Source organism: Corylus avellana, chromosome ca8 (assembly GCF_901000735.1).
Source record: "Corylus avellana chromosome ca8, CavTom2PMs-1.0".
Lineage (NCBI taxonomy): Eukaryota > Viridiplantae > Streptophyta > Magnoliopsida > Fagales > Betulaceae > Corylus > Corylus avellana.
In genome coordinates, this window is record NC_081548.1 from 10,798,681 (window position 1) to 10,813,247 (window position 14,567).

At 32.4% G+C, this 14,567-nt stretch overlaps 1 protein-coding gene across 1 annotated transcript in view; it reads right to left on the bottom strand.

Moving 5' to 3' along the window:
- LOC132190883 (disease resistance protein RUN1-like) overlaps positions 1-7,284 on the bottom strand; it is a 10,888-nt gene extending 3,604 nt beyond the window's left edge. Inside the window, exons 1-5 of the mRNA XM_059605909.1 lie at positions 6,761-7,284; positions 4,095-5,196; positions 3,498-3,773; positions 2,682-3,389; positions 970-1,407 (exon numbers count right to left, since the gene is read on the bottom strand). Of these exons, the coding sequence (XP_059461892.1) occupies positions 970-1,407; positions 2,682-3,389; positions 3,498-3,773; positions 4,095-5,196; positions 6,761-7,284 (3,048 nt within the window). The remainder of the gene's footprint in view (positions 1-969; positions 1,408-2,681; positions 3,390-3,497; positions 3,774-4,094; positions 5,197-6,760) is intronic.
- Between the last annotated feature and the right edge of the window lie 7,283 nt (positions 7,285-14,567).

Sequence of the window (14,567 nt, forward strand, 5' to 3'; positions counted from 1 at the left end):
TTATACATCATCTTTTTATCACGTTTTTATCATTTCAAAGTTGATGTAGTTTGGTCCTCCAAAGCATGTGATGCATAGAAATTAGTTTTTTTTTTTTTTGGTAGAGAAACCATGCTACAACTTTAGAGGATAAAAAAATGGTACGTAGAATTACTCGATTTGGCCAGGATAATTGATCCTATTGAAGTGTATTCAATATATAGAGAAATCATTACAAATGATATGTACAGTTGGAAAATAAAAATACATAGTTACCTTCTTTCTTTCTTTTTTTTTTTTTTTAAGTTAAAAGATAGAGTAAACTTTATTTTTTTTATTTTTTTACACATTCACACAAGGGAAGGAGGGAAAATGAGAAATGGGATTCGAACTAGTAATCTCCGCTTCATGATGCGTGATCTCTAGCCAATTGAGCTACCTTTTAAGGACTACCTACTCTTTACACTTGTGACTTATCATAAACTATACTAAAAAGAAATTATCAAATACAATGAATCTTGACCAATGCCTACTTTTTGCTTTTTTTAAAAAAAAAAAGAAAAAAGAAAAAAAAGAGATGAAGAATATTTTGGTAATTTTGACACCCCTATGTTAGGATTTACTTATTGTGGCTTGTAACATACATAGATTATTTTCTAAGAGAATTTGGCATGATGGATGGCATATGGAGACTGTAGAGGAAACTTGCATCGACAATCACTTGGAAGCATGACATATTTCAATAATTATACAATGCAGGTGAGACAAGAATATATATATACATACATATTACAACTACTCAAGTTGAAACTTTTGAGATCTCGTCTCAACAGAGTAAAAAGAATAATCATTTTCCTCTGTAGCAAGCTTTTTGTGCTTTTTCTCTTTCATCAAATTTTGTGGATCATCAATAATATTTGGAGATCTCATTTTTCTCTTGGAGGAGCATCTGTTTTCTATATTGTTATTGTCATCCTCATCATCACTGACAACAATGGCATGATCCTCATCTTTTCCATCTACAACCCTTTCATATACTAGATGGACCCCCATTTTCTTCACAATGATTTCAGGCCCCCAATCTAGAAGAACCTCTACTTCATCACCATCCTCAAAATCATTGGTAAGAACACGATTGCCTAGCAATAGGTGATCTTCAAGAGGGAATTGGCCACTAGTTACTGCCAAATTAGTCAGAACTGTATTCTTGGTATGGTTGATATATGACACGGTACGTTTATACGAAGATAATACTTGAACACGTGATGCAAAGACAACACATACACCAAACTCGTTCAATATGGGATCAGCAGTAGGTACTTTAAAATATAACGAGGGTCCCTCACACTGATACGTGAACCAATCAGGGATTTGATTGCCGGGGAGGACAATGCCAAACACTCTACCAACTCCACGCCTAACCCATTCCTGTTACATCAGCAGAGGATGATGTATGTTAAAGTATTAACTAAGTGATACGAGATAACATGGTATCATAAAAGAGGTCTTAAGTTGAAATCCTCCTCCACACATTATTCTATGGGAAAATACTTTTTACCCCCATAAACTAGTCATCCATTTCCACTTTGACCTCTAATGTTTAAAAAGTGACACTTGACACCCCCCCCCCCCCCAAACTTCCAAATTGTTGCAATTCGACCATTCTGACTTTTTTTTTTTTTTCCAAAATGCCCCTATCCCAAGTTAAAAAAAAGTTAAATTAAGCGGTGTTTGGTCTCGGGTGGCCGAAGCCACCCCTAGGCCCAATTGGGGTGGCCGGCCATCCCTTAATTAATTTTTTTTTTTTTTTTTAACTTGGGATGGGGGCACTTTGGGGAAAAAAAAAAGTCAGAATGGTTGAATTTCAACAATTTGGAAGTTTTTGGGGGTCAAGTGTCACTTTTTCAATATAAGAGGTCAAAGTGCAAATGGGTGGATAGTTCAAGGGCGTAGAAATATTTTTTCCCCTTATTCTATTTTAGTTAAAAATTAGGGAAAACTTCACTTTAAACCCTTGAATTACCACGCGTTTTGGCAAGCCCCCAAACTTTAAAATCTCTCAATTTCATCCCTCGAACTTTCAATTTGATGCAATTTACTCGCCCCACCCCCAGTCAATTTTTGTGTTAAAACCCCTAAAAGGACAAATTTACCCTTCAATTTTCTTTTTCTTAAAAAAAAAATGAAAAAAAGGTTCATAAGGTGGTTCAACTGTGGGTCGCCTTGTGATTTTTTTTTTATAATAATTTTTTTAAAAAAAAAACAAATTTAATTTGAAATTAAGGATAAATTTGAAATTTTATAAAAAAGTCAGGGGTATAAATACCATTGCCTCACTTTTAACGTTTAAAATCTGAAGAAGGGGTTCAAATTGAGAGGTTTTGAAATTTGGGGGACTTGTCAAAACGCACGATAATTCAGGGGTTTAAAGTGAAGTTTCTCCAAAAAATTAAGAGAGAGAGAGAGAGAGAGAGAGAGAGAAACATGTACCTGTAGCCGTAGGAAGCTTTGCTTAAAAGTATGTGTACATTCATGCACCCTTCCATGTAAACAACACAATAGGATTTGAACGCTTATCCAAACCTGGAATTTCGACTAATTTGTGACAGTTAGAAAGGCCAAACCATTCATATTTGAGAGCTTTGATAGATCCGGCATTCTTTCCAGTGCAGTGCAGTGTTTTGCATCTAAAAAAATCAAACTTGCTGGTAAATCCGGAATTGATTTAAGCTTTCTACAGCGACCAATTTGAGATCTTGAAGCTTCGAAAGACCACCTAGGCTTGTTGATAGGCTTTCAAAACTATTGCATCTTAAATCTAAAATTTTAAGAGAACATAAATTCCAAAGATCTGTAGGAATTCCGTCATCCGATAAATTGCAGTCCCAGAGACATAAGTGTGTTAGTGAGTTCAAGCCTTGTAGTGCAGCAGGCAGTAGATTGACTGACTTAGGACTTTTCCTTGGTGATATCCAAGACCAAAAGAGTGATGGCAATGACTTAGACGGTGATCCTTTACACCCACATAGAGATAAATATTTCAGATTCTTCAGTTGCACTATACTAAAAGGCACTTGTCTTATAGCAGTTCTGTCTACAAGAAGAGTTGTCAATGATTCCATCTCCCCCAAGTTGTCAGCCAAATTGTGCATTTTAGAACACCCAGAAAGAATGAGAGTTTCTAGAGACTTCAAGTTATAGAAACTCCTTGGCAAACTTTTAAGGCATTTGCAATCTTTCAAATTCACCAAAACAAGATTACTAAGATCTCCAATGGAGTGGTGAACCTCAAGCAAACTCGTACAATCTTCAAGTATTAATTGCTCTAGATTTGGGTGTTTTGAAAAGTCAGGGGTCTGGCTCAGATAATGAGAGTGACTGAGATTTAGAATTTTCATCTTCTCAAGCAACTGCTAAACAAATGAGAAAACAACCAATTAAAAAGGAAGGAAAGCGCAATATTAGAGCCTAGAATATTAAAAATAACAATAATAATAACAAATAATTGATTATTTTACCTTGGGACTTTCCCAAACTTTTTTGAGATTGCTATATTGCAAGTCAATCACAACTAAGTTTCTTGGATAAAAGTCATTTGGAATGAACTTGAGAGGAAATCCATGCCAGCAAAGCCACCTTAATTCTTTGGAAAGATATTTATAGTCTCCAGTGAGTCGTATGTGATCAAGTTGGAGTAATCTTAGTCTCTGCATCTTAATAAATGCTTCTGAATTGAAATTCATCTTACTTAGACTTGTCAATTCTAAAGTAAGTCCTTCAACTGCATTTGTTCCCTGTAAAAACACAAGTATTGTATGAGACAAGTGATTATCCAAACTTATCACATAATCTTTCTTATTAATCATTTCATTTATCTTGCTTTGCTTAATATAATGTAATCATATTTGCAACTACAAAAACAATATAATGATGTTAGGAAAGAAAAAAAAAAAAAGTTCCTATTTTCAAATAAGAAATATATGGATTACACTTTCAAGGCATGTGATCAGTGTGAATTAGTACGCATTTGCTTCCCGAATAACATATATCTTAGAAAGAAAAAAAAAAAGCTTCATTTTTCTTTCAATGTTTTCAATTGAGAAAGTTCTTATTACCTCGTGCTTTGTCAATATATCAAATGCATCCTCATGCAGCCATAATCTACTCCATTTCCCAGGTTCGTTGGGGTGTTTTTCACGAACGATTTCTCTTCCCATGTCTCGCAACAAATCATGCATTGTAAACTCATTTGTCTCACTAACTTTAAGAAGACACCGCTGAATGAGGACACTAATTCCAATCTTTGCAAAAAAACCACAGCCATCCAATATTTTTACAACATAGTCTATATCCTTTCCTATGAAGAAACATGATATGTCAAGGAATATATCCTTTTCAGTATTGTCACTTAGTCCATCAAAACTTATTCTAAGTTTATTTTGAATCTGCTCATGAGGAATCCTCTTCAATTTATCTAATGCACTTTTCCATTCTAGCATGCTCCTAGAGAAAAGGAATGAGCCCAAAACTTCAAGTGCTAGTGGCAACCCTCCACAGTAAGCAACGACACTTCTTGACAAATCAGTATAATCTTCGATAGGATAACTATTCCTAAAGGCATGCCAACTAAAGAGCTCAAGAGAGTCAATGTCATTCATTGCTGTAACTCTATATACACTATCCACTTCTAGCTCCTTTAGCAAATGCTCATCTCTTGTTGTTATAATAATTCTACTTCCCAAACCAAACCATTCACACCTTCTACATATGGCATTCAGTTGCTCCGTTTGGTCTACATCATCAAGTATCACAAGTACTGCTTTATTACAAAGTCTTTCTTTAATCATATTGATTCCTCTATCAACACTGCTTATCTTTATCTCGCTTGTCTTCAAAATGTCAGAAAGAAGTTGTTCTTGGAGATCAACCTGACCCCTAGGTTCCTTGAAAGTTTCCCTAACATTTGCAAGAAAACTTTTACCTTCAAATCCATGAAAAAATTGGTTATAAATGGCTTTAGCAATGGTTGTTTTGCCAATTCCGCCCATTCCCAAGATTCCTACCATGCGAATATCATTAGCTCCAACATTTAACCCAAAAGTTATGTCTTGAACATGGGAATCTACTCCAACTGGGTAGAGTGCTATAAACAAGTGTGTGTTGTTCAGTTCTCTTGAAATCTCTTCAACAATTTTCCTAATAAACTTTGCTTCATGCCTGAAAATTATTTTAAGAAGTTAGGTAGAGTCACATTATACAAGAAAGAATTGAAATATTAGTTTCATATACGTGAATATGTAAAAACTTAGAACATATTAGTTTTGGCCATTATCCTTAACTCATTAGCATTTCCCATACTAATGGGTCAAAGTTTGAAGAAACTAAATTTTTATACCATAGAATTATGTTAACCCAAAATCCAATAGACTCAAAACCTCTCTCACACGGACAAAAAAAATTACCCTTGCTTTTAATTCCATGACAAAGAATAGTGTTTTGTTCTTTTCAAACCTATAGTGCAGCTGGCAAAGTAAGATTTTTTGTATCGTAGTTGCAAATGGTTTTCTTCATTTTCTCTAGTTATTTCCACTCTTTCTGTCTCAAAAACTAAAAGGTGGCCTATATGTATGCAAAGGTAGGTCAAAATAAACCAAGTCAACTAGGCTTTTTTTCCCACTTGATTTGATGGAATATCAAATCACATCAATAAATTTCCACCATGATTTGAATTCTATCAATGCCTCTAAAGGCAATAACAAACTACAACTATCATTCAAGTTGAAATAATACTTGAGATGAGCACAAGAGTTGGCTTAGTCATAACACTATATTACCTTGTCAGTTATTTTGGCCACAACTTTCTTAACTAACTCTTCTTCTTGTAGACTTATTTACTCTCTACAAACTTCACTTTGGACCCTTGAACTTTCAATTTCTATCACTTTAGACCCCCTCCATCAATTTTTCCCATTAAAACTCTTAACAAGACAAAATTACCCTTCTATTTTCTTTTTATGAAAGAAATGAAAAAAAAAAAATTGAAAAAAAAAGGTTGCAAGGTGGCCCAACAGTGGGTCACCTTGTGATTTTTTTTAATAATTTTGTTTTTTTAAAAAAAATTAATTTGAAATTAAGGATGAATTTGGAATTTTGTAAAAAAAGTCAAGGGTATAAACATCATTGTCTAACTTTTAACGTTTAAAATCTAACGGAGGGGTCCAAAGTGATAGAAATTGAAAGTTCAGGGGTCCAAAATGAGAAGTTTTGAAGTTTGAGGGGGGCATGTCAAAAGGGATGGTAATTCAGGAGTTTAAAGTGAAGTTTTCCTTATTTTTTTTTTAATATAATTATGCCTTAAAAAAACCGGTTTAGTTTTTTTAAAAAAATGGGTTCACACCACATGTCGTAATTCTAGACTACCTCTAAAGAGTGATTCGGCTTATATATATATATGATTATTGTTTTTAGCAATGAAATAAAAATTAAAAAAAAATTGATAGAATATAAAGTAAAATAAAATAAAAACAAGAAAGTATGAGAAAAATGAGAAAGCGATAAGCAAAGAGTTTTGAGGTGGTTCCACCCTAAAAACTTACTTCCATTGTTTATAATGTCCGATATATATGACTATACTTTGACTATGTTAGATTTTTTTTTTTTTAATAAAACAAATGTTCATATTATAATATATGTATATACAGAAAACATATCGCAATGTGATACTATAAATGTACTAAAATATAGTAGGTGAAAGACAAAACTATTGCTTATACGAACTTACCCATCTGCAGTTTTTCTTAGATCCCACCCTGACAAATTAGCAGCCTCACACAAAGCTCTTCTCCACTTGAGAACTTTGTCCATGTCCAACAAGTAATGCTCTTCATGTTTCGCGAATGCTTCTGCAAAACTACCCGTCTGGTTTCCCACATCAGAGGGCTTAACATCATAGAATATAGGTAGAACCAGTTGCTTCAAAGTTCTTCGACACTCCATAATTTCCACAAGTTCCTCCATGCACCAACTCGAAGCTGCATAGTTCCTTGAGAAAACGATGATAGAGATTCTGGATCCTTGGATTGCCCGTATCAATTCGGATGCAAGGTATTGTCCTCTTCGGAGTTCATTGTCATCTTTGAAGATTTTGATTCCAGCATCTCTCAAAGCAAAGCAGAGGTGGTCGGTGAAGTTTTTGCGCGTGTCTTCGCCTCTGAAACTCAAGAAAACATCATAGATCCAGTTGGAACGAGGGGAAGAAGATGAAGAGAAGATGGCTTCAAGAGATCTCACTGTTTTGATAGCCATGGCTCAACTCCCAAAGACTTGATTTATCCTGATAATTTATTTTGAAGTAAAATGAATAAAAGTGTTCGGAAGGATAAAAGGGTGGAAATCCAAGAGGAAAACAAAGAGAAATAGTTAAAAGAAAGCTGAATGGACTTCGTCCTCCATCCCCTTAACTATTTATAGATGCATCCCCTTAAATAGTTAAATATGGTGTGGGAATAATCACAACTGTTATGATGTGATCATCCCCTAACGCATCACCATTATTGATCCAATCTCAACACGGGAATGACTTTTTGTGTATTTGTTCTTGTGTTCAAATTGGAACAATAAATTACACTAATAATGGTTGATTTGGACACAAAAACTTCAAAGAAACTTCAAAGAAAAAGAAGGAAGCTCTTTCAATTCTCTTACATTTCTTCTAAGCAATTTGAATTCAAAGATAATAAGAAAGTCATAAATTTGTTCCTGTGATAGACGTTAGAGAAAAGACAAGCACTTTCAATTCCTTTATGAATTTTTTCAAAGCACACATATATAAATCATTTCTTATAAGAAAGTCATGTGATTGGGCACTCACACATAAACTCACGCTCACCATTCTCTTATCTAGTGGCTAATATTGTTGCCTATAATCTTAATTCACAAATGAAGCGTTGAAATTGGATTACATTTTCTTTGTCATTTAGCACTTCCATCAATTCTTCCACTACCAGATATAGACACATACATAAATGTTGATAATGGCTCAAATTGTCAACAAATGTGAAGATAATTGCTGGAAAATATCAATATTCAAGTTTGTGGGCTCAAGTCCTATTTATCTATAAGAAGATAATGTTAGTTTTAAAAGGAGTCCAAGAATAACTTGGAATTGGATTTTTTTGGAGAAAACATGTGTGGATAACTATGTGGGCTACAATGCTTAGCTTCATCATGGAAATGATTTTGTATTAATGATGGTTTCGTTTTCCCAGCATCAATTGAATTAAAATTGTTCTCATATTTTTCCTAATTAAGCATCTATAAAAGGATATATAGTCCTTGGATGAGATTATCCGGAAAATCCAAATTGGTGAGAGTACTTTGTGGTATTTATAATTGTAGAGAGTTTTTCTTTACTGGGTATTTGATAGGGACAGTTGAGTGGGGTGTACAAGGGGTTAAGGGCTTGGGTTTGGGATATTAAACTTGAGCGGTTCAGGCTTGTACCATTGTACTCAATATTTCTCAATAGTAAAGAAGGAGACCAAATCACGCCCCGTGGACGTAGGCATATTATCGAACCACGTAAACTCTTTGTGTATTTGTGTGATTGGTGTATGTTCTCGTGTGTTTTCTTTCCAAACTTGTCTTTCGCATAAAGGGCTGGTAGAAAATTGGTTGCCAATTAATTATCAATTTTCCCAACAATAAATACGTATATATAAAAAATATATATATATATGCGTTGAAATTGGATTACATTTTCTTTGTTATTTAACACTTCCATCAATTCTTCCACCACCAGATATAGACACATACATAAATACGTATATATAAAAAACAAATATATATATATATATATATATATATATATATATATATATATAACAAAGATTTAGAATGCTACAACAACCATTTTAAATAAGATAAACGATAGAGACACAACTTTACCTTAACTTTTCTCTTATGTGATCATTTTTTTTAAAAAAAAAAAACAAAATAAATAAAAAATTCTTGAAGTAATAACATCATATGTGGTCCCTTTTTATTTTTTATTTTTTATTTTTTTAAAATGATCTTTTTCTTTAGAATAATGATCATTTTTTTGGCCATTTTTATGAAGAAAAAGCCTTTTTTTTTTTTAAAAAAAAAAAAAATACCAAATAAAAAAAGGACATGTTATTCTTTAGAAATTTTTTTAATTTTTAATTTGTTTTTTTTTTTTAAAAAAAAAAAATGACTACATAAGAAAAAAGTTAGGCCAAAATTGTGTATTTAAGTTGTATCTTTATCATTTCTCTTTAAATAAATATGTGGTGCGAATGAAAGGATGGTCTTTCACCTTTTTTGGCTTTACTGTCTATTTTGTCTGTCCAAAAAGAGGCCAGAAGATGAATTAACTTGTATCAAATAAGTATCACGTACGTTTTCATTTAGTTATGTTTAACAAAAGCAAAGTATAAAAAGAAGAATATATGTATTGCTTCACAAACCATTTTTCCGAACGTACGTGATACTTATTTGATACAAGTTTCCAAAATAAGGGGTTCTCTCCAAATATAAAAAAGAAGAAAAAAAAAAAAAATCTTGACTTGAACATCAATTTCCAGAAACAAGCATCCACGAGCAGTTTCTACTTCACTTCCAATGTGTTTTTCATATCTATGAAACAGAAAATCTATAGCAAAATCCAACCAAAGGGAATCCAAGCAAGACAACCTAATCCAAAGTCCTCATCTTGGTGATATAAAAAACTAAGCAATTCACATGGTAAGCAAATTCCACACCTTTATAGATTATCAATCATACCCACCATGATATTTCGACCAATAAGCAAAACAATGACTCTAGAAAATCATAATCCATCAAGAAGGAAATCCAAGTTTTCAAACTACCTCATTTCCTCAAGTTCAAACATATTTAACCCAGTGAAAAAATAAAAAATAAAAAATAAAATATAGCATCGAAGAGTTATACCTTCGTGAGGAATAAAAAGTTGCTAAGTGACCGTTGGGTTACTTGTAGCTTCTGGGTTCAGCTCAAGAATTGCAGGCTTGCGAGTAAAGAGAGATGGATTTCGAAATTGTTTTGCAGAGTTTATAATGCATGGAGTACCATGACATCCAAGAAAATAAAATATTATCCATAACTATTATCACAATAAAAAAATAAAAAAATAAAATAAAATAAAAACGGATAAGAGGTGGAAGGCTCTGACACTTCTGGGTTACACAATTTATAATTTCTCCCATTTTTCGAAGCGTTATTTTTTTAGTATTTAGGTTTTTACATTTTTATTTTTTTTATTTAAATTTCAAATCTTATTACAGATAGTACATGAGTTATGAAAAAAAAAACCAATTAGTATCTCATTACATTCCATCAGCCCAAATTAACAGAATGCACGTGTTCTTTAAAAAAAAGGTTTTAAAAATTAAACCCTAAAAAATTTAAAATTTAAAATTTAAAAATTATGAGGTTGCCGAGCCAATTTATTTCATGGGCCATGATCGCATATGGGACAGTAATTGTTTCTATAAACGGAGGACTTAGTTTCGGTGGAGATTGTGGAATCCTAATTGTTTCAATTGTTTCTGTAGACAAATTGACTCAGTTTTGATTTGCTTGTATTTTCATCTTTTACAACTTTCATTTTCCTTTAATCTATTTTTGGAGAGATGTCATGTTTGTCCCTCATTTCCTTTGTTTCTTTGATTTGTTTTCATCACTAATTTCTGCGAATTTCTTTTTTTTTTTTTTTTTTAGTTGTCAATTATTTCTCAAGTTTTCTAATTTTCTTATTTAATAAGTATTTAATTTTCTGCAACTATGCTTTTTATTTAGTGTTTTTTTTCATGAGTTGCTGATAAGATGGGAGAAGGGAAAAGATTAACCAACACATTAATCTTTTTTTCTTATTGTTATTTTTAGGAAAAATTACAGTTTACCCCCCTAAAGTTGACATCGTTTTTCAATTTGAACACCAAAGTCTCAATTTTTGCAATCCACCCCCCAAAAGTTTCAAATTTTTGCAATTTAACTAATTGTATCCAAAACTTCCCATATTGCCCCTAATTTTTATTTTTTTTTATTTTTTATAAAAAATTTAAAAAAAATTCGGAGAGGCCTTAGCCACCCCTTTGGCCATCTGGCCATTTTTGTAGACCCAAATTTATTTATTTTTTCATAAAAAATAAAAATTCGGGGCAATATGGGAATTTTGAGATAATATTGGTCGAATTGAAAAAAATTGGAACTTTGTGGGGGTGGATTGCAAAAATTAAAACTTTGGTGTTCGAATTGAAAAACGTTATCAACTTTGGGGAGATAAACTGTAATTTTCCCTTATTTTTATTTTAGTTTCTTATCCATGAAAATCTTGACTACCAAATGGAGCTTCAATGAAAAATCTGGAGCCATCCTCCATTTTTTTATGAATTCTCTCAGTTCTTAATGATGAAATGGTTTCATGTTTTATTAAAACATAATCATTGTCTGAAAACACCATTAAACACTGAAATAGAACATAACATAAATCTATCCAAACATTTGCCCAATACATCATGTACTCTAAATATCCCGGAGAATGGTCCACTAAAGCAACCAAAATATTTCCAAGTTACCCTTCAACAACCATCACTGAAGGAGCTCTGAAGTGTCCTCATCCTCTTTTGGATTGTTACCTGCCCAATCAAAATGTATTCAATAAGTTTTATATGATCTCTTATAAAAAAAATTAAGAGACAATAAATAAGTAAATGAGAGTATTGAGTTGATGGACAACTTGTAACATTTTCTTGAAGCATACATAAGTCTAACATGCATTGACATTTACAGTTCTATGATTACAATTGACTCAAAAATAAAAGCAACTTTGAGTTGGCTTTCCAAAAATGTTTAGAGTATTACAATTTTGTATACATTGTTACGTGTCAAGCAGATTTTGCCTTGGCTGTGTGAAGTGAAGAAGAACCTCGCTTAGGTTTTTTTGTGGGTAAGCTGCGTGTCCTTAGCTTTAGGGTATTAACACTTACCAAAATGGCACCGTTTTGGTAAGTGTAATGAATTTCTATTTCAATCAATACGGTGTCGTTTTCTGTGCTTCTTTTTAATTTTATTTTTATTTTACCCAAAATGACATTTTAGTAACTTAACCTTGCCAAAACGACATAGTATTGAATTTTCCATTCTATTTGACGGTAATGACTAACGGAGTGGCCTAATTGTAACTGGTTGGTAGTTTTTGGGCTACTTTATTACTTTTTGAACATTAGGGGGCTAAAATGAAAATGTCTGGTAATTTGGAGGGCTAAATTATATTTTTCCCTTTTAAATAAATGAGCATGAACAAGTCTCATTATCAATTCCGTTTAATGCCCCAACACAACAAGAAGAAAAAGTAGCCAAGGCAAAATGTTGAACAATGAACAGGGATACAATCGTTTTAGCATAATATCTATATGGACAGAAATTTTCTCTAAACTGAAAATATCCTTCAACTTATGTAAAATAGTGTCAAGCGTCTATAAACATTTAAAAGGCACATTAAATTTAGTCTAGATTAGTAAACTGCTATTAATGAGGTTAAGAATTTAATGTACATTATAGACACTTAGCACTATTTTACATGGGATTGAGGATATTTCTTCCAGACTGGTTTAGAGGAAATTGTTGTCCTATCCATATCATGGATTGATGATATACAAGAGGTACTGTGACCACACCATACTGTTCGCTTACTAGCAGTTCAACTGAGTCTGCTCTCGAGTGGCTCACGCTATTTGTGATGTCCGTCTATAGTAACAACTACTCTAACATGGATGCACCAACCATAAACAATCATTGGATTCAAAGCCAAACATAAATAATAAACATATTTTGACCATAAGGTCAAGTCCATATAGTAAGCTCATGGTCATTATACCGTATGTACTGATGTATCATATCATATAATGTAAATATTGTTCATTTAGTTAAACATTTATTTATCTTTATAAAAGTAATAGGCTCAAAACATATTATTGAAAATGGTTGCATGCTCAATCCTCTGACATATCACATATTTTTATTAAAGCAATTGTAAGTATTTACTTACCTCATTTGTTCATCCACAAACTCGAAATCTCGCACCCCTGTAACTGCTAAACGCATTCTAACATTATAAACAATGCCTCGAGATCTCATCCTATATATGAAACACCTTAAGCAAGAGTTAGACATACCAAATTTTTGGTCTACAAGTGTTTTGGTATTTATTTAAGATTGAGGGATAGCTAAAGATCACACCTTTTTGGTGTTGAGGGATGCTAAACACCTTAAGCAAGAGTTAGACATACCAAATTTTTGGTCTACAAGTGTTTTGGTATTTATTTAAGATTGAGGGATAGCTAAAGATCACACCTTTTTGTTGTTGAGGGATGCTGTTACAATGCCTTTAGATCTTTACATATAGAGGCCCTCTTATTGTGTTTGGGCTTTCAATGCATGCCTTTTTTTTTTAAAAAAAAAAAAAAAAAATTCTTTTTTATTTATTTTATTTTTTTAAGGAAATTACATTTTCTCCCTCAATCTACCACTCAATTTACAATGTCTTCCAAATCCCCCCAATTTACCATATAAGGTTGCATTTGCCCTCCTCCTTTAGGAAATTCTGTTAAGTCAAAAGATTAACTTACTAAAGAAGTTTACTTAAAAAATAAAAAAACTTACTAAAGAAGTTTAGCATATCATGGCTGACCGCACCATAGGGTAGCTCATACACCCACTGCACGAGTGGAAGGACCGACCTAAGATTGAGGCAAGCCGGGAACATGCTCTTGGCTTTGTTTGGTAAAGGGGATGGGGTTGGTCCAAATACTGTTCATCATCATTTCCCAAAAAAATCAATATCAAAACATTCTAATTTTTTCACTTTTTATATCAAATCATTCACTTTTTATTATTATTCAAATAAAAAAATCATTACAAAACAAAAAATTTTCATTTTTTTTTTATACCAAACATTCTTACTTTTTTCACATCAATCTACATCAACTACAGTGTTTAGGCCAACCCATTTGCCAAACACCACCTGGAACTTACTGTCAAGCTCAATTACTTGACCCACAAATGATGCAAAATATCCGTTAAAAACCCTGTAAAACTTATAAAAATACAATTATAGCCTTAATTTCTAATTTTTTTTTCTAAAAAAAAAAAAACTCTCCTTTTCGACTTAAGACCCACGACTAGGGCTTTTTTTTTTTTTTTGCTTTTGCTTTTGCTTTTGCTTTTCTTCATATTTTTCATTTTTCGTGATTTTTTTTCTCTCAATTTGTTTTCATTTCTTTTTCTTTCTCTAAACTTTTTTTTTTACCTTTCGTAGGATATATTTGTTATTTTGGGTCGTAAGAGATGACAATGGTACCTATATGTTAGGATTTAACAAAAAATCACAACCGAATGAAGACGTTGTAATCCTAATGATAAGGGTGATATTACAAAAATTGAAACATTAAAGAATATTGCAAATATGGTGATAGTTTAAGAAGTTAAAATACTTTCCTATTGGTTTACTCATTATAGGCAGCTTTTTTTTTTCTTTTTTTTTTTTT